The sequence below is a fragment of the Bidens hawaiensis genome, unplaced genomic scaffold (genome assembly GCF_021521415.1).
Source record: "Bidens hawaiensis isolate Kalapana, Puna unplaced genomic scaffold, B.hawaiensis_p1.1 tig00006484_1, whole genome shotgun sequence".
Lineage (NCBI taxonomy): Eukaryota > Viridiplantae > Streptophyta > Magnoliopsida > Asterales > Asteraceae > Bidens > Bidens hawaiensis.
The window spans coordinates 691605-716662 of NW_027491435.1; the positions used below are offsets into that span (position 1 = coordinate 691605).

General features: G+C 38.9%; 1 protein-coding gene across 1 annotated transcript; it reads left to right on the top strand.

Annotated features, from left to right (window-relative positions):
• The first annotated feature begins 368 nt into the window (after positions 1–368).
• Positions 369–23217, top strand: LOC143632603 (uncharacterized). The gene is made up of 2 exons (XM_077101080.1): positions 369–2173; positions 23205–23217. Exon 1 carries the CDS (start codon positions 681–683, stop codon positions 2142–2144), a length of 1464 nt encoding a protein of 487 aa, XP_076957195.1. The 5' UTR covers positions 369–680; the 3' UTR covers positions 2145–2173; positions 23205–23217.
• The last annotated feature ends 1841 nt before the right edge of the window (positions 23218–25058 follow it).

Sequence of the window (25058 nt, forward strand, 5' to 3'; positions counted from 1 at the left end):
GTTTTGTGTTCCTTTAACCCACACTAAGCTCAAATATATACCCTTAAAGTTGATGAGACAATATGTAACAAATATAGTATAAGACCAAGATGAACCATGACTCAAAAAAGGAAAAATAAAATGATCTAAGTAGCCAAACATGTTAGCATCGTTACCACCCCGTTAAAAAAAACACGTGAAAAGCGTTTAAGAGGAAACGGAGAAGACGGCAGGAGTGGACGGCGTTTGGTCCAATGTAATACCAATCCACCTGTCAGCCTTAAAACCTGGTGGGCTTGGTTTCAACTGGTGAAGGTCTTTCTTTCTTTCTTCCCCACCGCCACACCTTATAATCAACCTCTCATTCATTCATTCATCCATCCAACCGTCCGATCCGATGCGTTGTCTTCAAAGGTACCGTTGGATTTTATCCCTCATCTCATCTCAATACCTCGATTTCTCTAGGGTCAGGATCTCCTTAATCCTTCCCTTCTGATCCCATATTCATCCATTTCATGAATTCTTTTTATTATTATCATACTTGGAAATATGCATCTGAGACGCTTTAATTGTTTCCGATGCAAGATTATTCATATCGGATATGATGTTGACTCACTCACTCACTCATTTATCTTACGCACCTCTAGATTTATTATTATTATTATTATTTTCAATACATAGATTTTAGAAACCCTAACTTTATGATGCCGGCTAAGGACAAGATGAACGGGGGTTTGTTGACAACGTTGTCCATGGATAATACTAATAATGTTAATATTAATCACTTTTTGTCCATGGATTCGAGCTTGTTTGATCTGGAGATGAATCGGGCTGCGGTGGTTGATCTTACGCTGCCGTTGCCGCCCGATATTAATCTCCCGTTTTCGGCGGAACTGAGTCCGCCGAACTCGTGTGATTTGTTGGATGCTGGGTTAGGGTCTCAGCATTATCAGAGTGAGACACAGGTTAGTGTTACGAAAAGTGGGAAGAAGTCGGCGAAGCGGCTCGATAGCATGTGGGGTGCTTGGTTTTTCTTTAATTTTTATTTTAAACCCGCGTTGAATGACAAGTCGAAGAACAAGGTGAATTGGGAGAGTAACGGGTTTGATAAGTCGGAGCTGAAGTTGGATGTGTTCTTGGTGCAACATGATATGGAGAATATGTATATGTGGGTGTTTAAGGAAAGGCCCGAGAACGCGTTGGGGAAGATGCAGTTGAGGAGTTATATGAATGGGCATTCCCGACAAGGTGAGAAGCCGTTTCCGTTTTGTGCTGATAAGGGGTTTGTTAGGTCTCACAGAATGCAAAGAAAGCATTATCGCGGGTTGTCGAATCCTCAATGTGTTCACGGGATTGAAGTCGTTCGGTCCCCTAATTTGAATGGATTAGATGATGAACAGAGGAGACGGTGGATGGAACTTACGGGAAGAGATTTAAACTTTTCTATAACGCTCGAAGCGAGTGATTTCGGTTCGTGGAGGAATCTTCCAACTACGGATTTTGACATCGAACGCCCGTTAATTCTAAAGGATAATTCGGCTAACCATCATCAACAACAAAAGAGATTGCAGTTATCAGATCACGCACATGGTGATGTAAACGCGTACGGGATGGATCTGTTGGCGGGTTGTAACAATGGTAATAATAAACGGAAGAAGAATAACTCGCCACGTGGGAATAATGATGAAGAAAGCTCTGACTCGGTTCTTGATGTTCATCACGTGGGCCCGCATTGGGTGAATGATGTATCCGGGGTGTTGAAAAACGCGTCCGGGCCCGTTACGGCTGCTAAAACAATATACGAAGACGAAGAGGGCTTCTTGATTGTGGTGAGTTTGCCTTGTGTGGATCTTGAAAGGGTTAAAGTTACATGGAGAAATACTCTCTCACAAGGGGTGGTTAAGATTTCGTGTGTAAGTACCGGGTGTAGGCCCGTGTTGAAAAGATCAAACCGGATATTTAAAATGACGGATGTAGCACCGGAGCATTGCCCGCCCGGGGAGTTTGTTAGGGAGATCCTGCTGCCATTGCCGATTCCGGAAGATGCAAATTTAGAAGCTTATAGGGACGAATCGGGGACTTTGCTTGAGATAATTGTGCCGAAACATCGTGTGGGACCCGAAGAACATGAGGTGCGGGTTTGTCTTCGTCCGTCTCAGACTTGACTTTAGGAGAAACTAAACTCTGGTTTAGTGTTTGTGTTTGTGTTGATGGTTGTTCATAGATTTTGCTTAAAGTTATTTTACTAGTGAAATCTGTGATGAATTGATAGGTGACTTTTGTACCTTTTATTTTATGGAACTTGTTATTTAAGTGTTTTATTGTTGTTTTTGTGCTTGTACTTAGTTTGGTTTTTTAAGTGGAGTTGCAATTATGGATAAAATTATTTCAGTTTTTATTTCTTTTTATTTAGACTGTTATACCAAGTTACTTGAAGCTGTAGCATGGGCTTAGCTGGTCATTGTTATTTGTTAAGGAAGGACTAGGAGTGGTCACGGTGTGGCCTGCGGTGCCACGCAGGCCACACCTGGCACCAGCGGGAACACAGCCATACCCTGGTCAGCCCCCAAAAAAATAGGCGGCACCATCGGGAACACAGCCATACCCTGGTCAGCCCCCAAAAAAATGAACCCCGAGACAGGTGTATTTGGCGAATGCACATATCCTCTCTCTCTCTCTCTCTCTACAAGTTAATGGTGAAAGATGGATTGAGGCGATAGATGACTATTTCCGGAGTGGAAAAATAGTTATGGGCAAAATGACGCGACACTGACAAATGGTTATGGGCAAAATGACGCGACACTGACAAATGGTTATGGGCAAAATGACGCGGTGCTGACGTGGAGGAGATAAAACGTTAGGGGTGGAATGGGGTGAGCTGACTGCTTCCACCACCCTTATACCTACGGGTGTCAAACCGTTAAATGTCAATAGTGGAGGGTTGGTGATTGAATTTTTCAACTCGCAGACTTACCTATATATTTATTCATTCGTGTTTAGAAGTCAACTCAAACTTGAATATACTACAGTTGTGTGACATGAACACGATCCGCTAACCCATTATCTTAACATGTTAAACGAGTTAGGAGGAAAAGTCAAGTTGAATCGTTAGACGTGTTAATAGGGTTGCTGACTTGTAAAAGATTGTGCATCGACATGTTCAACTAAACAGGTTGATGAGTTAAACATGTCAACCCGAATATGACCAGCTTAAGTAGACATGTCAAACTGTACACAAACCATTAAAGTAGACATGCCAACCAAAAACTTAATTATTTATGTAGTGTGTTTTGGATCATCGCGGAAGTTACTTGCTACCCTTATTTTACCATTGTTTGAATCTCGGTATCATGGGTTGGGTTGCAGGGTAACACTTTTTGTGTTGTTTTATTTTTGTAAATATTTTGGTGGTTGGTTTCATCACCCCTTTTGACTAGTCTCCTTCCATCTAATGTTGTTGGCTTTACTCTTTTGACTCAAAACAACTTCTAAAGCCAAGGTTGAAATTTCTTTCTTAACGTATGATGTGACATATGGTATAAGTTATCAAAACAACTTTTAAGTGCGACTAAAGACAATAACAACAAAAATTGAATGATCAATAATGAATAGGATGTGTTATCTAAATGGAAAAAAAACCCTTGAATGGAAACTAAAGAGCTAGTAGAGCACGCTAACTAAAGAGTAATGAGTACTATAATGTTGCTTGTTAAAATAAACAAAAATAATAAAATTAGATTCTCGAAACAAACGTCATTATTAGGACTTATGTAGCCGGGAGAGTAGTGGACATTTCCACGTTGGAATGCAATGGCTTGTCTTACAAGCCGCATTTATTTTCTCCTCTCGTCAACAAAGCCTAGATAATATCTCTCTTCACCCCTCGGACATAGCATCTCCTCCCCTATTATATATAGGCTTATTTTCTCATGGATGGCCCTTGACCAGTGGCGGAACTTGAACATATTCATAGAGGGGGCCGGAAATCTTTAGATTAATCATAAGCTCAAACACATAACAAAATAAAATGAAAAAAAAACAACTTTTTTACACTATATAAAGATTATATATCCAAGTAAAAAACACAGTTTCCACAAATAAATGACAAAAAAAATCATATGATGTTTTATTGCGGGATATTACTTCCCCACATTAAGGCTAACACATTAAACTAGCCGATAATGAAATAATTAATAACCAAGTAAATGAATAAACAATAATACAAATTGAAAATCAAACTTTGGAGCCACTCATTTTATCATTTTCAAGAGTATAATAAACTTTCTAGTAACTTATTATATGAGAAAGGGTTAGATGGATAATTGTGTCAGTGCGTTTACACTCATACATTTTATTATTTTCAAGAATATAATAAGTCACTTGTTTTCTTCCTATCCATCTTTTCGGTGCTGTTTGTTTTTGCAGACATAAACTGTCTGCAAGCTGATTTCATCTGTTTTCATGTCTGCAACTGAAGATGTGGTCTGAAGATCTGCAAGCTGAAAATATAAGACTGTTTGTTTTTATAAGCTGATACTGTCTGCATAACTGTCAAACTTATCTCACAAGATAGAAGTCATTTATTCAAGTTACATAGAAAATATAATAATAAAATTGTGGCGGCGGACGGTGGGTAGTGGCGATGGATGGTGGTGGTGGACAGTGGGTGGTGGTAATGGACGGTTTTGGTGGGTGGTGGACGGTGGTAGTTGACGGTGATGGCGTCCGACAGTGGGTGGTGGTGGTGATGAACGGTTGTGGTGGGTGGTGGACGGTGGTGATTGGTGGTGGCTGTGATGGATGGTGGTGGTGGTGGTGGTGGCGGACGATGGGTAGTGGTGGTGGATGCTGGTAGTGGCGGCGGACGGTGGGTAGTGGCGGTGGATGGTGGTGGACGGTGGCAGTGGGGGATGGTGGTGGTGGCGTACGGTGGGTGGTGGTGGCGGACGGTGGTGGGAGGAGTGGATGAGAGGGTGGCTTCAAAGGGATAAGAGTATGATTTTTTTGCGAAGATGTTTTAAGCAAGATTTCTTTGCTTTTCTTTTAAGATGAAAGAAGATAACTTAAGATCTGTTTTAAGAAAAAAAACAAACAGTCTTCAAGGGTAATGTCTGCGCGCGTGCAGACATTAGCTCCCTTGAAGATGTTTGAAGAAAAAACAAACACCCCCTTCATCTCATTGTAAAAGAAAAACACCTAGAAACTTCAAATTAATGGAGCAACTGAACCTATAAAATCCATTTCTAGACCCTAAATCAGGGGGGCACAACCCTCCCTGCCCCATATATGTCCCGTCCTTGCCCGTGACCACAAAGGCACAAGCTGGAGTCATTCTTTCTTCATAGCGTCTGCATTGCTCCCTCGCTATCACATCCACTTAACCATTTTTTAGGCAAAAAACCTTTACACATGCAAAAGTCACTCGCTAGTTGCTACCTACACACCAACCTTCTCTATCCTCTTCTTCAAACAACTCGTCTTTTTTACCGACAACTTTTCTCTATTTTTGTCACGTCAACAGACAACAGATGACCATCGTCTCTAGTCCACCTCACCCCACAGGCACTTTAGAGGCGTCCATTCGAATATGGTGTTCAACCCATTAAAAAATTTGGTCCATATCTTATGACGTAGCTTTCCATATATAAGAAATTATGATCCTCTAAAGTAATTGTTGGCTTGTTGCTCACTTGGGTTAGTCTACGCCGTACTTGCTCATGCTCTAACAACCAATCATGTTTGGTTAGTCGGTCTTTGATATGGGCCTCCCCCATGTTCTTTTTTCCTTTTATCGAACGCTTTATACGCCAAAGTCCAAAACTATCACCTAAGTTTTACACATCCACTTGCATTTTGACTTTTAAGAATGTATCATTCAATTTGAATTGCTTTACACATCAACAAATAATATAATAATTTGCTTTTCAATTTAATTTATCTAGTTAGAAATTTGATTTTCAATTAAATTTTCGTTTTTATGAAGTATGTAGTACTAGCAAAAGCTAGAATATTGCGAAACACCCTAAACTACATACATAGAAGAAACACAATATATATATATATATATATATATATAGGGTAAGGATCCTAAGAGAACCCTTTGCAAATTGAGAACTTTGAGAACCATTTTAGACCACTAAAAACACTTTTGAAAAAAATATTTAAAAAATCATAAAACAAAAAATAACAAAAATTTTAAAAAAAGTAAAAAAACCAAAATTCTTATATTTCATTCCGGTTTCATTAAAAAAATAAATAAATAAAAAAAACGTCGTATTATACACATATGTACAGTGTCATTTATCTTAAATTATACACATGTGTAGAAAAAAATCATGTAAATGTACATATATGTATATATTATACATATGTGTATATAATTTGGCTAAACCGAGTTTTTTTTTTTTTTATGAAACCGGGATGTTAAAATAAGTATTTTGGTTTTTTTACTCTTTTCATTTTTGTGTTTTTTTTTATTTTATGATTTTTTTTATTTTTGGGTTTTTTGTGGTCCAAAATGGTTCTCATAGTTCTCAATTTTAAAAAGGTTCTCTCATGATCCTGATCATATATATATATATATATGAATCTATACCAATACAACCACTCGAGATAGCTAAGTTTAACTCTATTTTTCACCCAGAAGAAACTAGTACTTTTGATCTCTTCATAGAGCTTTTTGGTGGATATCTATTTATTATTGAAATATAACAACGATTTTGATGCGCTTCATTCTGTGCTTTCTAAATGCTACAAGATGAAAGTAAAATCACGCAAACGACTTTACTTTTCACCGAATTATATAGGCTTTGAGTGAAAACCAATAAACTTTTCACGAACTTTAAATTCTAATAGCATACATATGGCTTTAAGTAAAATATGTACATTATTACAAATATGGGTCTTTCATAAGTTACGGATTTTTGAAAACAAGTACGTAGAAGTTGGATATTTCAAGGCCATATCATTGCCATTTCGTTCTCCACATTTTTAACAACCCTTCATCAAATCCTTATCGTCATTTAATCCAATCTATATTTCATAGTTGTCACATAATTGCCTACACACATTATTCCGGCGACAACACTAGAGTTCGCGGTAAGCGAAATTTCACATTGTCCCCGTACCAACTTCCTATAGATTGATTCTACAACCAGCTAACGATTACTAAATCTTAATGTTCATCCTAAATGGTAACATAAAGGGAGCATGATAAATTCTTCCTCAAAATACTGACTGCATAGCACCACTCGAGAAAAAGGTCTGAAGTTATCTTGACACATGAAACCCAATAAATAAACCATAGTGCTAACTTTAGAGATTATAACCAGACTCTTAAAACATGAGATTCATAAATCACGATTATCGTGAAAAAAAAGTGTATGATCATCCACTTCAATCAACATAAGCCACGTTCACTCCATTGTCCACAATGTACTTTCTTCAAGCCTTAAAGATCGCTTACCCTTTATTCCTTAAGGATCAACTTGAATGTCCCTATCTATGATCAACCACCTTCCAACTGGAATTTTACTATTCGAGACGTGAAAAGAATGACGGACGTAACACCTTATGCAGGCCTCGAGATTAATGTGTGTACATTCATATATTAACCACGCAAATCCCCAATCGCTAGAATAACGGATGCCTCCCATGCTATGATGGACCGCCTTTAGTTTATTCTATACTACAAAATACAAACGATTAATGTTATGTTTTCATTATAAACCACTCCAACCGTACTAATATGTAACCCTACCCTATGCGTGGGACTAAGTTTCATTGTCAGTACAACATTGCAAAGTTAATTAACTCAAGATTTCCAGGATATAAACCTTATGATTTAGCTTCTAACTCGAGACTAACATCGGACTTCTCGATTAGTACTTGATAACCTGACAAGAATCTATATGACTATATTCAATACAAAAACAAGCAGGAAAGTTTCGTATTCCGACATCTATAAAGTCCAAGCCAAACTCTGAAGCCAACGTGAAGCCGGTTAAGACAACATAGTCTGACCATTGAGGGATACCATGGCTTAAATTGAAGAGTACGGTGATATAAACAAAAAGGAAAAGAAAATCACCCTTCTAGAAAAATACTTTTAATCGGTGATACTTTGAACTCTCTTGCACAAGTGGTGTCTGCTTGGCAATGTTCACACTCACCTAAGAACATTCACAGCAAGCTCCAATTTTCTAGGTTTAAATCTATGTGGCAAAGAAATAGACTTGGATGACAAACTTTCCTTGTTGTGAAGCAAGTTTGTGAAGGTTGGGTTTGTGAATGCAAACTTGCAACAAACTTGAAAGGTGACATGTTTGTGGGGCCACCCCTTTCTCTCTCTCACATGCATACATACATATATTATATATACACAATTATAATATATTTTAATAAGGTTTGTCAAGTTTTGTTGTAAAAAAAGTTTGAGTTTTTGAGAAAATGTTTGAAATATGGTGTGGCTATTATGTGACGGTTTGTGGATGTTTGTTGTGGATACTCAATACATCACATACTTTTACATGAGGTTTTATTTTGTATATATTTGTCACTAGGTTATAAACCCGTGTATTACACGGGTTTGAAAAATTAAATCTCATTCATTACCTTATTATATGATTCTGGTTCTTAAAGTTGCAATAATCATGTACAAAAAACACCTCAAAACTTTTAAAAAAATCACAAGAGCTGAAAATGTAAAAAAGATGCTTCTAATTATGTTGTTGTGTTAGTTTCAACCATGGCCGACTCTTGGGGTGTGCAAAGCGGGCGACCGGCTGGGGCACGTTTTCTTTAGGGGCACAAAATTTTTAAAAATTCCCGATGTTATATATGTAGAATACCTGAATGTTTATAATCATTATTTTTATATTACTCAAACACCTTTTAGACTCCATTTTTTTGGATTAACCAAAGACTTATAGGCTTACTAAAATTTAAAAAATGCCAAGTACTTTTAAGCAATCAATATAAGTTAAATAAATAGAAGAAACGAATAGGCGCGATAATAGCAAAATCGACTTCGAAGACCAGCAGCCACGTCGACTTCGAACACCAGTAGTCACGGTAGCATCTGAAAATATAAGTATTTCAAAATTATAGTTCTTGAAATCCTATTTTCGACCCAAAATGCCTCAAGAAAGACTTAGCGGGTTGGCAATGAAAGTTATCAAGAACGGAACATTAGAGAACATAAACTGCTAAGAGTTAATTCACCAATTTACTATAAAAAATGTTATGAGAGCTTCACAAATCCTCAATTAGCTATTAATCTATTATATGTGTCATAAACTCATTATAATATCACGATTTTCTAATTTTTATGTTAATCGCTATAATTTAATCGGCGTATAAAAAGTGTGTTTACATTATTTAGTATGTTAAGGTTTAAGGGGCATATTTTTTTCAGCTCGGCCGAGGCAGGTAAATTTTCAGAGCCGGCCCTGGTTTCAACATATATTGCTACTGAACTAATAGTTGTAAGAGTTTTTTCGTTAAAAAAAATACCAAATTATTCAAATTGAGGATTTAATGATATTAAATTATTAACCATCCATAACCAACAAAAAGTAAACTTGTATGGCTTACTTCATGTCTTTTTTTCTAATTCATGTCTTAGGTTATAAAATAGCAAGAGCAACTGTATATTTGGTAATATCGGCAAAGAAAGTGTAACACTAATAAAGGTATAAGCATTTTATCACAATTTTTTTCGGTTTCAAACATGCCATCTTATTAACACATTTTACTCAATTCCAACAACATACAAGAAACTAAACAGTTATAATGAGTTTATATTTGTGTGTAAATGTAAAAAAAGTGTAAAGAAAACATGTTCGGAAGCAAAAGTAACATTTTTCTTAAAATAACCAATTCTGACCCTAACTTGTACCGACATAACCGGTTCTTATGCGTTGCGCCGACTAATACGACCCGTCATTTTTGCCAGTTATAAGAGAACGCAATCAACAAATTTGACCCATTTACTTAAAGGGCCGAATACAAGTTGAACTTGCCCGAAATGTTCCAAGTCATACTAAAAGTGGGTCTGTTTTAAATGAAACTTGTTCTGACCCATTACGTAAATCAGAGGAAAAAAACTGTTGCAGAGATTTTATGCACAATAAATAAACAACCAACTGAAACCAAACCATCATTCCTCCCATATATCAAACAATTTTGAGATTCTTGTATAGAATATAGAACACAAAAAAATTATAATAATAAACAACCAACTTAAAAGAAACGTATTAGTATTTCAAACACCCTACTCATGATCTTATTCCTTAAAATGATTTTGCATAAAATCGTTTTGCAACACCCATAATTATAACCATTTTCCTATCATTTATATTAGTTAAGTATATACTTCATGGCCTTAACTTGTAAGCTTTTTTTGTTTTTTTTAATGAGTGTTGTGCCTATAACAAACAACACAATGTGATCACCACCAGGATGCTCTTCCGAAAAGATATGAATTTTGCTTCATGAATATAAATGGATATCATCAAGGAAACAAATCTCACTATGACATCAATGTATTTTAGGGATCAAAACAACTCATTTTCTATATCAGTTTGGCCAGAAACTATAGTTGATGTAAGTTTGTAACAATGAATAAGCACAATGACTTTAACTATCAGTTAACATATTATAACAAACCACAAAATAAATAAAAGGAAAAAGTAAGGAAATGAAAGAAGGAAAATTCCATCCCACATTGGTGGAGGAAAGGAAAGGAGAGGCTTCCACCTTAGTATAAATAGGAGAGTAAGCTTCTTGTCCCACATCGCTAGATTATAAAACTAGTGAACTTTTTATAAGAAAGAAAATTCATATGTTAATATTCTTATAAGACATATCACACCCAGTGGTCCTAGCAGAGGGTGCGAAGCACCCGAACGCGCACGGGCTCGGGCTTGGGCGAAGTGCGATGGGCGCAATGTGGGGCTTTGATGGCGCACTTTGCACTTCACACGCTCGCGGAGAATTAAGATTTTTCCTCCCATCGCGATACGCGACAGGTTTGGGTTAGCCTCATAGCGTACCGCGATGACGTAGAAATTATCCGATAAGTATTGCGGAGTAGCGATACTGTAACATCCCGGATTTTCAAAGAATAATATTTAGATATATAATTTATGTATGGCATAATAGTTACTCGTATTAACAGGGAAATAATAAAAGAATAAAATAATAGATGAAAGAAAGTCCATGAAATTATAAACGAGTATCAATAGTTAATTAATATTAAATATAGAGAGAATTAGGGGCTTGATTAATTAAAATGGATTAAGATGATGGATGGGCCTTAGGTCCATGGGCCTTGAGGGTATAAATACTCCCTTAAACCATTCCAAAACCCTAACTCTCATTTCATTCCATCCTTTCTATAATCTCTACACACACTCCAAACACACACACCTTCCTTACTATACATAAGCGGCCAAGAGAGAAAGAAAGAGATCTGAGACCAAATCAAGCTAACTATTATTAAATCTTCTATATATAAGATAGATCCAAGGATTTACACGACGTTCCTCTTATGGATATTTATACAAAGATAAAGTATTAATACGTGTCTTCGGATACGTTAAGAAATATATGAGAATAAATTGTATGTTGCCTGATTAACTAGAACTCACTCGGCGTAGCTGACTTTTAGTATGCATGCAGGTGAGTAGAATGAAGCAACTCGTTTGAGGGGAACACGTGGCATTGAATAGAGGCTGGCATCGGAAGACTCGAGATGTTTATCAGTTTATGTTTAATTACTTAGTTTTTGAAAGACAAAGATGTTTAAGACAAGTTATGTAATGCTTTATGAAAGTTTTTATATTCCGCGAAGTTTTAATAAACTCTGATTTGTAGAACTGTGTTTATGAGTAAATCCAACATCCAAAGTAGGGCACCGGTAACGGGGCCTCACAGATACGCGATGACCTGTCAAGGTAACCCATCGTGTATCGCGACGTGGAAGTTACGCGGATGACACGTAGCATACCTAGGGCTGACTCGGCCAAGCTACGAGATTCTTCGCGATACGCGACGCCCGTTGTGTATGGCCATCGCGTATCGCGACGGGGTCCAAAATCAGCTATAAATAGGTTGGCAACGGGACTCTTATTCTTTGCACCAAAACATCTTTTCTCTGAATTCTTACACATATACATAGATATATATTAATAGTATAACACCGAGTTATCGCAACGATATCCTATCCGATCGAAAGAAACTTAAACGCGAATCCAAAAGCTCTGACTGTTAAGGTAAGACATTGTGTCATCGTGTAAATTTTCTACTCTCGTGATTATCGTTATTATTATTGGTTTTATTCTAACCTATACATACTACATTGTGTTTATCCTAGGTACTTAATACCAAGAGGCGTTTTCTTTAATTGTAAACTTGCAAGGTGAGACATTCGAGTTTTTGTACCACTCACATTTGTGTGAGACAACTATGTTTCCGACACTGTCATGATGATTTCAAATCCTATAAAACTCATGACAGATGGTCTAAATGGTTTCAAATATATTTTTAAAGTTTTTTTAAATACATTACAGTGACTAAGTCTCTGTAGACTTACGGGATGGTTACTACTGGTAATGTGGGGTTTTGTATACAAGGCTTGCCTGTGACATCTGCCCGATCCGACCCGACCCAGGTACCCGTTTTCGAATCCGATTCTTTTTATGATTTAAAATTTGATTATTAATCTTTGTAAATTTAACATTATATAAATTATATATATATATTTTTATATTACTTACTAATAATTCCTTCCCGCCTCTTCTTCTTTCTTGTCGCCGTCCCGCCTCTCTTTTCTTTCTTGTCGCCGTCCCGCCTCTCTTTTCTCTCTTGTCGCCGTCCCGCCCCTCTGCTTAACCCTTGAGCCTGAAACCTCTTTGCTTAACCTTTACGCCTTGAACCCCCTTTCTCTTAACTCTTTGCTTGTCCTTTGGTTCTTCCCGCCTAAGGATGTCTGCGCAGCTCCACGCGCCAGACTCTTTACAAGGAAGCCTGCGTGAAGACCGGTTGTTCCTGCGATACGCGAGGCGAACTGTTCTCGCAGTGCGCTAAGAATTTTAGTTCTCTCGCATCGCGCTAAGAACGGTAGTTCTTCCCGCGACGCGCTAAGAATTGTAGTTCTTCTCGCAGCGCGCTAAGAATGGTAGTTCTTCCCGCGACGCGCTAAGGATTGGTAGTTCTTCCCGCGACCCGCTAAGAATGGTAGTTCTTCCCGCGGCGCGCTAAGGATCTTAGTTCTTCCCGCGGCGCGCTGTGATTTGTTCTCTGTCTGCCTTCGCCCTCGCGCGTGCGCCCGAGCTTTCTTGCGCTAGACCTTAAGTCCTTTCTTCTGTTTAGGTCAGCCTGTATTCTTTTGTGATATCTTATCTTCTGTCTGAATAGTCACTTTCGGCGCAGCATGCGCACCAACCCCATTGGTTGGCAGAAAAAGTGACTGACATTATCTTTTGAAATCTTCTTTTGCATGTCTTGAACAGTGTTTTATCTGACTCCTCCCATGCTTTATTCTGTAACCTGTCAGCTTTTCCCCCATCCCCTGCAGCTGCCGGCGTATCTTGTGATATCTTTTGCTTTTGTCTTTTTGTACTTTTATATCTTTTGCTTGATTTATTAAGATCTTTTCCTCCTTTTTAGGGATTGTGTTCCCTAGGGTTTCCCTATATATAATACTAATTTCTTGTTATTTAACACTACACACACAAACACTTAAACTCCCCTCTGCTCTCTTCTCCTTGCCCTCTGCCGTTGTTCCTCAGCCGCCTCCTCTCTCTGCCTTCGTCTTTTCCCTTGTCCTGCCCAGATTTCTGGTAATATATAATATATAATAATTTTTAAAGATACATATTACTATGCTAACATATATTCAAGGCATAAAACAAATCATTAAACCAATAAACTTTTATTTATAGGTTAACTTGTGCTTGTTTAAAAGTTGGTTCTTGCATTATCTTTCATCGCGCCGTTTTCAAGTGAGTAATCTCGTACCTAATCCCTTTTTATTTTTAATGTTTTGGGATGTTCATGTGTTCGTACAAACTTGAGTCTTAAACTTGTTTATGAACTTTTGTCACGCAAAACCCCATGTGTTATGGACGTAGACTTGGCTGTTTATTTGTATGTGTGGATCATTAACCGTCTTGTCGGCCTATTCCGCAGTTTTCATGGATCCATTAGATGAACACGGGAGAACTATCGTTTATGATTTCTCTTTTGTTTACACTTGCACAGTTTTCTTGTTTTTGTGCTCAATTGGGAGCACGGATTGAACTATGAGCTATGATCTAAGGCTTGATCACAATCTGATTACACCCTTGTTGAACACCAGTTATACACATGATGCGCGCAGATATTGTTATCTATTTATATCTATTAAACTTGATTTCTCACCGACACGCAAGTGTTGACGTTTTATTTTAACACATGTTCAGGTTTGCTGTAGCTGCTTTTTGGGAATCACTTGGACGCGTAGGATGTTTTCTTTTTGTTTGGACCTAGATTAAAATGTAACAAGACATATTATGTTATTTGAATATTTTAAGTTATGATATGAATTATGTTACTTTATGTCATGTTCTGCGCGTGCGCAATAAAATGTATTTATTAAATATTGACACCCAAATAGTGTCGCGAGTAATGAAACAATACGTGGCGCCCCGATGTATAATCCGCCATCGGTCGGGGTGTTACAGATTGGTATCAGAGCTCCGTGACTTTAGGATAGGTGGTTAGACGTAACGACCTAGAATACCTAATAGTCCCTTCTCGCGCATGAGAAATATCTCATGTTTGCGCGCTAATTGTTATTTACTCGATATTTATAAAATATGCTGGCACATACGCAGCACTTGATTTCATGTTTTATTCGCGATCTTTCGATTTTTATTAAATTTCAATTTATTTCTTTACTTACAGATTCGTTTGTTGTGGGGATTGAAAATCCGAGAAGTCATGGTGGTACATGAATAGTTGATTTTCAATTACCATTAACTTTATGTTTTAAATTGAAGATTGAAAAGTCATGGTGATACATGAATTGTCAATCTCCAATATTCATTTACTCGATATTTTAAAATTGAAGACTTGAAAAGTCATGGTGATACATGAATTGTCAACCTTCAATGCTCGTTTACTCGATATTTTAAATTGAGGATTCGGAAAGTCATGGTGATGCATGAATTGTCGATTTTCAATTCGAATTTATTACCTGTATTAAGTTTGCATTTAAATTCATATTTTACTTCAAAATTTGATAGCATTTAACTCTGCGAAACAAGCTTTACGACGATATACTTTGCGCTAAAACGATTTCCTATGCCAAGATATTAACAAAAATTAAAACTTTTATAGAATGCCTCCGCTATCTCGCCGATTTCAGAGGAGAGAAGCCTCGCGCAGGCGTAGACAGCAACGTTCCCAGGAAATGGCCGCCGCGATAGCCCAAGCCTTAAACCAAAATAATCCCAACCCCTCCGGATACAATATTAAATCCTTTAATGCGGGTAACCCTCCGAAATTCACCGGACTTGAAGGAGCCACCGTGATGCTCCAGTGGCTCGAGAAAATTGAAAACACTTTCCTCCATACCCAATGCCCTCCAGACAAACGAACCTTATACGCCTCAAGTGTCCTAGAATCAAGGGCGCTTACTTGGTGGAATGGAGTAGCTCATGCGCGTGGCGCAGAGGCTGCTTCTAGCATGCTTTGGGAGGAATTCAAGGAAATCTTGACGCGAGAGTTCTGCCCTCCCAACGAAGTAAAGCGCCTGGAGGAAGAGTTTTGGAACCTGAAACAGTACAGTGGCGAAGCGCGCGAGTACGCGACGCGCTTCCATGAATTAAGCTTGCTTGTCCCGCACCTAGTCACCCCTTCCCGCCGAGCCATCGAGAAGTTCCTTGGGGGTCTCCCCATGGAAATCCAAGATTCTGTATGGGCCAGGAACCCACTAACCCTCTCTGACGCTATCGAGTTGGCCGCTGTGCTCAGCGACAACCATGTCAGGGCAGGAACCCTGTTCCTGCGGGGAGCTGAGAAGACCAAACCCACCAAGACTGTCCCAGAACCAACAGAAACCAAGCCAGAACCCTCAAACCGTAACAACCTCAAGCGCAGGCGCAAAGCCTATGCGCTTACCAACCCGCCCATTGTCCAGCAACCCACCTACCAACCTCCAGTTTACGCGCCTAACCCACTGTCGACCTACCCAACACCTCCTGTAGTCCACAACTATGCCTTAACCAATCCAGCACTCCCTGCCCCGCCAACTAAGAAACCCTACACAGGAAACCAACCCTTTTGCCCAACCTGTAGACTTCATCACCCACCTCAAGTCCCGTGTCGACTTTGTAACCGATGTGGCCGTACTGGTCACCTTGCTGAAAACTGTAGAGTCCTTCCCGCCAACCCAATTGCGCAAACACCACCAACTTACCCGCTAAACCCACAACCAGCATACCCTAATCCACGACCCAGGTCGTGCTATAACTGCGGTGATCCCAGTCATTTCCGGAACGCGTGCCCGAGACTACAAGTTCAGATTACGCAAGCGAACCCAGTTAACCAAATTTCGAACCAAGTGACGCGTGGCCGAGCTTTTAATATAACCGCGCACCAAGCGCAAGCGAATAATGACGTGGTTAATGGTACATTTTTACTTAACGGACAATATGCATCCATACTTTTTGATACTGGCGCCGATAGAAGCTTTATTTCTCGCGCATTTGAGCAAAAACTTGCGCGACCGCGCATAAACTTAAGCGAAAACTTTTCAGTTGAATTGGCTAATGGTGAAACTATTTTAATAAACTCCGTGATCAAAGATTGCACGCTTAACCTTAATGAACATGATTTTCTAATCGACCTCATTCCCATGCCTCTTGGAAGTTTTGATGTCATTATTGGTATGGACTGGCTCTCGCAAAATCGCGCCGAAGTTATTTGCGCCAAAAAGATGATTCGCATTCCTCGAGAAAATGGTGATCTGCATATCTACGGCGAGAAACCATCTAACGGTCTTAAACTAATGTCATGCACTGAAGCCCGAAGACTTTTGCGGAAGAAATGTGTTGCATTCTTAGCTCATGTGGTCAAACCCGATGAAGGAAAGAAGAAACTTCGCGAAATCCCTATCGTGCGAGACTTTCCTGAAGTATTTCCCGATGATCTTTCTGGTTTACCTCCCGCTCGGGAAGTTGAGTTTCGTGTTGATCTTGTCCCTGGTGCTTCCCCTGTAGCCAAATCTCCTTATCGTCTTGCACCCGCAGAAATGCAAGAATTAGCAAGTCAACTCCAAGAGTTGACCGCTAAAGGATTCATTCGCCCTAGCTCTTCGCCCTGGGGTGCTCCGGTGTTGTTCGTTAAAAAGAAAGATGGTACGTTTCGCATGTGTATTGATTACCGCGAGCTGAACAAGCTCACCATTAAGAACCGGTATCCTTTACCGCGTATTGACGACCTCTTTGATCAACTCCAAGGTGCCTCTTGTTTCTCCAAGATCGATCTCCGTTCTGGCTATCACCAGTTGCGTATCCGCGAAGAGGATATTCCCAAGACTGCTTTTCGAACCCGCTATGGTCATTTTGAATTCTTGGTCATGCCCTTCGGTTTAACCAACGCACCCGCTGTTTTCATGGATCTAATGAATCGGGTGTGTAGGCCTTTCTTGGATAGATTCGTGATCGTGTTCATCGATGATGTTCTGGTGTATTCTAAAACCAAGGCCGAGCATGAGCAACATCTTCGGTTGGTGTTGCAAAAGCTTCGAACCGAGCAACTCTTTGCCAAACTCTCCAAGTGTGAGTTTTGGTCGGATGAAGTACAGTTTCTTGGTCATGTTGTAAACAAGATGGGTATTCATGTCGACCCATCCAAGATTGAAGCAATCAAGAACTGGATTACGCCGTCCACTCCTACCGAAATCCGTTCCTTTTTGGGCTTAGCTGGTTACTACCGGCGATTTATTTCGAACTTCTCAAAGATCGCTTTGCCTTTAACAGCTTTAACGCACAAAGGCAAACCGTATATTTGGGGCTCGAAGCAAGAAGAAGCCTTTCTGGCACTCAAGCGATTGTTGTGCGAAGCTCCTGTTCTAACTTTACCAGAGGGTAATGATGATTTTGTCGTGTATTGTGATGCCTCCAACCAAGGTCTCGGTTGTGTACTTATGCAACGAGGCAAGGTTATCGCTTACGCGTCAAGGCAACTCAAAATTCATGAAAAGAATTATACGACTCACGATCTCGAACTTGGTGCAGTTGTATTTGCCTTGAAAATCTGGAGACACTACCTCTATGGGACTAAGTGTATCATTTACACCGACCATAAAAGCCTTCAGCATATTTTTGACCAAAAGGAACTTAACATGAGACAACGCCGATGGAACGAACTCATCAGCGATTACGATTGTGAGATCCGGTATCACCCTGGAAAGGCTAATGTGGTAGCTGATGCGCTCAGCCGCAAACCCTGCCAGCTTAACTGTATCTTGCCGCGCCTGCAGCTTCGCTTCGCGCCGATTCAAAGCAATCTTGAATCACGCATTCGTGACGCGCAGCGCGCATCCATCAGCAATGGCAACCTTCGCGCCGAGTTAGCGTGTGGCGCGGAAGCGCATTTTGTCCCTAATCTGAGTGGAATTCTCTGCTATCTCAATCGCATCTGGATTCCCAATGATGAGAATCTTCGCTCTGTCATACTGAATGAAGCGCACAAAACCCGGTATTCCGTTCATCCTGGTGCTGACAAAATGTACTAAGATTTGCGCCTTTCTTATTGGTGGCCTGGTATGAAAAAGGATATTGCTGTGTTCGTAGCTAAATGCCTAACTTGTTCTAAGGTAAAAGCTGAACATCAACGCCCATCTGGTTTGCTCGAACAACCTGAAATTCCTACGTGGAAATGGGAAAGCATAGCAATGGACTTTATCACCAAGTTACCCTTGACCGCAAGCAAACATGATAGCATTTGGGTAATAGTGGATCGATTGACCAAGTCTGCCCACTTTCTGCCCATTCGTGAAACCTACCGTGTTGATTAACTTGCGCATCTTTATGTCAAGGAGATTGTCTGCCGTCATGGTACTCCTTTGAGCATCATATCCGATCGCGATGGCCGTTTTATATCTCGCTTTTGGAAATCTCTCCAATCTGCGTTAGGAACTCGTTTGGACATGAGTACTGCATATCATCCTCAGACTGACGGACAGTCTGAGCGAACCATTCAAACCCTTGAGGATATGCTTCGATCATGTGTTCTTGATTTTGGAGGTAATTGGGATTCACACCTACCTCTGATCGAGTTCTCTTATAATAACAGCTATCATTCCAGTATCGGTATGGCCCCATTTGAAGCACTTTACGGTCGAAAGTGCCGTTCACCGATTTGTTGGAACGAAGTGGGTGAAGTTCAAATCACAGGACCCGAACTAGTTCAAGAGACAACCGATAAAATCGCCAAGATCCGTGATCAACTGCTGACTGCCAGAAGCCGACAGAAGAGTTACGCAGATCGCAGGCGGAAGCCTCTCGAATTTCTAGTTGGTGATCTTGTTCTCCTCAAAGTGTCGCCCTGGAAGGGTGTTGTCCGCTTTGGGAAGAAAGGTAAGCTTGCTCCTCGTTATGTTGGACCATTCAAGATTCTTGCGAGGGTGGGAAAAGTTGCCTACAAGCTTGACCTACCGCCCGCGCTCAGCAATGTGCACCCAACTTTCCATGTATCCAATCTCAAGAAATGTTTAGCTGATGAGAACCTTCACATACCACTTGATGAAGTTCAAGTTGATGAGTCTATGCACTTCGTTGAGAAGCCTGTTGAGATTATGGATCGCGAGGTAAAGCAAACCAAGCGCAGTCGCATCCCTATTGTTAAAGTTCATTGGCAGTCCAAGCGCGGAGCCGAGTTCACTTGGGAAAGGGAAGATCAGATGAAGATCAAGTACCCGTACCTTTTCTCTGCGCAACCTACTTCGAGATAAATTTCGGGACGAAATTTCTTAAAGTAGGGGAGACTGTGACATCTGCCCGATCCGACCCGACCCAGGTACCCGTTTTCGAATCGGATTCTTTTTATGATTTAAAATTTGATTATTAATCTTTGTAAATTTAACATTATATAAATTATATATATATATATATTTTTATATTACTTACTAATAATTCCTTCCAGCCTCTTCTTCTTTCTTGTCGCCGTCCCGCCTCTCTTTTCTTTCTTGTCGCCGTCCCGCCTCTCTTTTCTCTCTTGTCGCCGTCCCGCCCCTCTGCTTAACCCTTGAGCCTGAAACCTCTTTGCTTAACCTTTACGCCTTGAACCCCCTTTCTCTTAACTCTTTGCTTGTCCTTTGGTTCTTCCCGCCTAAGGATGTCTGCGCAGCTCCACGCGCCAGACTCTTTACAAGGAAGCCTGCGTGAAGACCGGTTGTTCCTGCGATACGCGAGGCGAACTGTTCTCGCAGCGCGCTAAGAATTTTAGTTCTCTCGCATCGCGCTAAGAACGGTAGTTCTTCCCGCGACGCGCTAAGAATTGTAGTTCTTCTCGCAGCGCGCTAAGAATGGTAGTTCTTCCCGCGACGCGCTAAGGATTGGTAGTTCTTCCCGCGACGCGCTAAGAATGGTAGTTCTTCCCGCGGCGCGCTAAGGATCTTAGTTCTTCCCGCGGCGCGCTGTGATTTGTTCTCTGTCTGCCTTCGCCCTCGCGCGTGCGCCCGAGCTTTCTCGCGCTAGACCTTAAGTCCTTTCTTCTGTTTAGGTCAGCCTGTATTCTTTTGTGATATCTTATCTTCTGTCTGAATAGTCACTTTCGGCGCAGCATGCGCACCAACCCCATTGGTTGGCAGAAAAAGTGACTGACATTATCTTTTGAAATCTTCTTTTGCATGTCTTGAACAGTGTTTTATCTGACTCCTCCCATGCTTTATTCTGTAACCTGTCAGCTTTTCCCCCATCCCCTGCAGCTGCCGGCGTATCTTGTGATATCTTTTGCTTTTGTCTTTTTGTACTTTTATATCTTTTGCTTGATTTATTAAGATCTTTTCCTCCTTTTTAGGGATTGTGTTCCCTAGGGTTTCCCTATATATAATACTAATTTCTTGTTATTTAACACTACACACACAAACACTTAAACTCCCCTCTGCTCTCTTCTCCTTGCCCTCTGCCGTTGTTCCTCAGCCGCCTCCTCTCTCTGCCTTCGTCTTTTCCCTTGTCCTGCCCAGATTTCCGGTAATATATAATATATAATAATTTGTTAAAGATACATATTACTATGCTAACATATATTCAAGGCATAAAACAAATCATTAAACCAATAAACTTTTATTTATAGGTTAACTTGTGCTTGTTTAAAAGTTGGTTCTTGCATTATCTTTCATCGCGCCGTTTTCAAGTGAGTAATCTCGTACCTAATCCCTTTTTATTTTTAATGTTTTGGGATGTTCATGTGTTCGTACAAACTTGAGTCTTAAACTTGTTTATGAACTTTTGTCGCGCAAAACCCCATGTGTTATGGACGTAGACTTGGCTGTTTATTTGTATGTGTGGATCATTAACCGTCTTGTCGGTCTATTCCGCAGTTTTCATGGATCCATTAGATGAACACGGGAGAACTATCGTTTATGATTTCTCTTTTGTTTACACTTGCACAGTTTTCTTGTTTTTGTGCTCAATTGGGAGCACGGATTGAACTATGAGCTATGATCTAAGGCTTGATCACAATCTGATTACACCCTTGTTGAACACCAGTTATACACATGATGCGCGCAGATATTGTTATCTATTTATATCTATTAAACTTGATTTCTCACCGACACGCAAGTGTTGACGTTTTATTTTAACACATGTTCAGGTTTGCTGTAGCTGCTTTTTGGGAATCACTTGGACGCGTAGGATGTTTTCTTTTTGTTTGGACCTAGATTAAAATGTAACAAGACATATTATGTTATTTGAATATTTTAAGTTATGATATGAATTATGTTACTTTATGTCATGTTCTGCGCGTGCGCAATAAAATGTATTTATTAAATATTGACACCCAAATAGTGTCGCGAGTAATGAAACAATACGTGGCGCCCCGATGTATAATCCGCCATCGGTCGGGGTGTTACATTGCCTACTGGGCTATTACACGTTACTTATTGGACAAGTGTTAGCCAATAAGTAATAGGACCACAGTCATAGATACGGTCGAGTGACAAGTACCTTTCGGTAATTTGTAAGCAGGCAGATGTAAAAACATCTTAATGATGTAACTGTAAAATGTGTCATTTACAAATGAATGTACTCACCAATATTTCTTGCTGATCAAATATTTTAAACATGTTTCAAGGACTTGTTAGAGACAAAGGAATGATGCATGCGGGCTTCCAGCTTAAATAAGTGGCTTGTCACCAGAATAAAGAAACGTGTTTTGTAAATTAGGGTTTAACCCTATAAAACTTATGTTTGTATCAAAGGGATTAAATTCTCAGTTTATCATAATAATAATAATCATGGTGTTTTTATAACTCTGATCATTTTTCCTAACTACGGTTCTGATAAATTTTTCTGCTGCAAAATAATTTAATAAACACCGATACCACCAATCAATGTTCACGGCTTCCCTCTCGGGGTATAGGGGTCGGGGGCTGTGACACTTATGACAAAAAAATGCAAATAATTATTAAATCTAATAAAAAGAGTACTGATATGCACAATCATCAATCTACTATTCTCCTTGAGTGCTGAATTATGTCAATATAGTAAAAGTTATCATTACATATAAAAAAGTTTATATATAGAATTAATTGTATAAAATAATCGAGGAAAGACTAATCGTGGCACCTTCTGAATCGGTCACTAATAAACTAAAAACATACAACACAAATTTACACACACTAAAATAAAGTTCAAAATTTCTACATACATTCTTTTATTTCAATTTTTTTTACTTTATTTACTACTATAAAATTATAGATAAATCATTAATATGGAATGTTTAAAATATTTATTAATTGTTTTAATTCATTAGTTATGAGTTCTTTACTTTATTTACTATTATAAAACTATAGATAAATTATTAATATGAAATGTTTAAAATATTTATTAATTGTTTTAATTAGATAGTTATGACTTTAAATATTAAACAATAATGATGTCACTTGACAAAATAATGGGACAATTAGGTGCCACATGGCACAATAATGTTTTTGTTTATTATAATAGTAGATTTGTGTTGATGCAATGCACACACTAATATGGAATGAAACCAATATATTTTTTTCACTGTAAGGTAACACGATCATCATGGTTCCATTTCATAGTATATAAACAATGAAATTGACAAAAAATAACCTTTTAACTAAAAACTCTGAAGGTAAGTTTTATTTAAAATGAGGAATGAGAATGTTTAATTCAAAAGGAGCAGTAAACGAATATAATTTGAATGGTTCTTTTATTTTATTTTGGTCACTCATGAGATTCGACCTTTCACCATTTTCATAAAAGAAAGCCTTATCCAACAACTATATCACTAGGCCAAAGACCATTTGGTGTATTTGGTTGAAAATGTTTTTACATGCTCTAATTTATGCATGCAGTTTAGCGTTAAAAATATTCATATATGAAGGCACGTGTTAATCTCCACCAAAATGTTAGAAGGAACACAAAATGCAAAATTATGAGGAAAACGCCTTCTTTATGCAAAATTCATGGACACATTTGGGCATGTGCATCTCAAGATTGGACAAAATGAAGTATTAAAACACGTTGCTATGTAAGCTTGAACATATTCTTAGTTTCGTGCATGTGCTCCTGATTTAACATACTAGTATCAAAGACATGAATAGAATACGATCAGGAAGGTCCTGTTTGTGTTTAATCATGAACAAGTTGCCATCCATGTGCCGGATCAACGATTGTACCGATCGAAGTCGAAGGAAGCTAGGGCCGACTGCTTTTAATTTCATTTAAAACATAAATCATAAATTTTATTTAATTTGTGAATGTCATTTCATTGTCATATTAACCAAACATGAAGAACAAACCTTCATTCATGTTGCTACCCCAAATCCCTAATTTTGCATGATGGAAGAAGCACAAAATACATTTAAATGATCTTGGTCAAAGCGTCGCATGCATCTTTGACCACAATGAAACTCAACAAACATCACAAATAGTGAATTAGAGGAGAAACATGAACATAATCACAACATGAATATTGAAATTCAACTAGTTACCAACCAAAATTGACCGAATTATAAACAAACCATTAACTTTTATAATCCCAAAAACGGCTCTTCAGAAACATCATATTGAACCAATTCTTACCGCTCACGTCGATTTACACCACAATAGGTTTACTCTTGTGTGCTAGCATATGGTTAAATTCCTAAAATAGTCATGTTGACCTTCTTTGTTTCCATTCTAGTCCATGATACCTATAATATCCCCAAAATAGCCACTCAAGAACCGTTGGATCTTTCAAAATTATGATCATATTGACTATTTTGGGAATTTTCCCGCTTGCATATTGGTTGTTAATAACGTTATATGATCAATATTCGGCTGAATTAGTCAAGCGATGTCATGCAGGAACGAAATATAGTGAGGGCTAGGGGTGGGCCCACCCCTTGTTTTGCAGTGTAATTTTATCTGTTTTTCGTCCAAAAAAATTTATACGTAGTGTAAATTAACTTTTTTTCGACAAAAAATTTGAGCCCAGCCCTCCCTTCGTTTATAAAAATTTCATGAGTTTTGAGTCCCACGCCTTCGTTCAAGCTTCGACCCGTACGTCAGGCCCTAAAAGAGAAACCCAAATTGGGCCTAAGGCTATGGGGGTATACTATAAGCTTAACATAGGTTAAAATGACATGACACTTTAAAGATAGATTAAACAACTCCCCACTTGTGTTAAATTTGTTAAAAACGAGCATTGGATTATGCTTTTAACATGTTAAAAGGCAAAGAACAATATATTAAATTAACAATTAATAGGGGTGAGATGAAGTTAAAAGAATTAAACCATTTCCTTTGGGTGAGATGTAGTGAAAGAGAAAAAAATGAGTGTTGTTGTGCTTATGT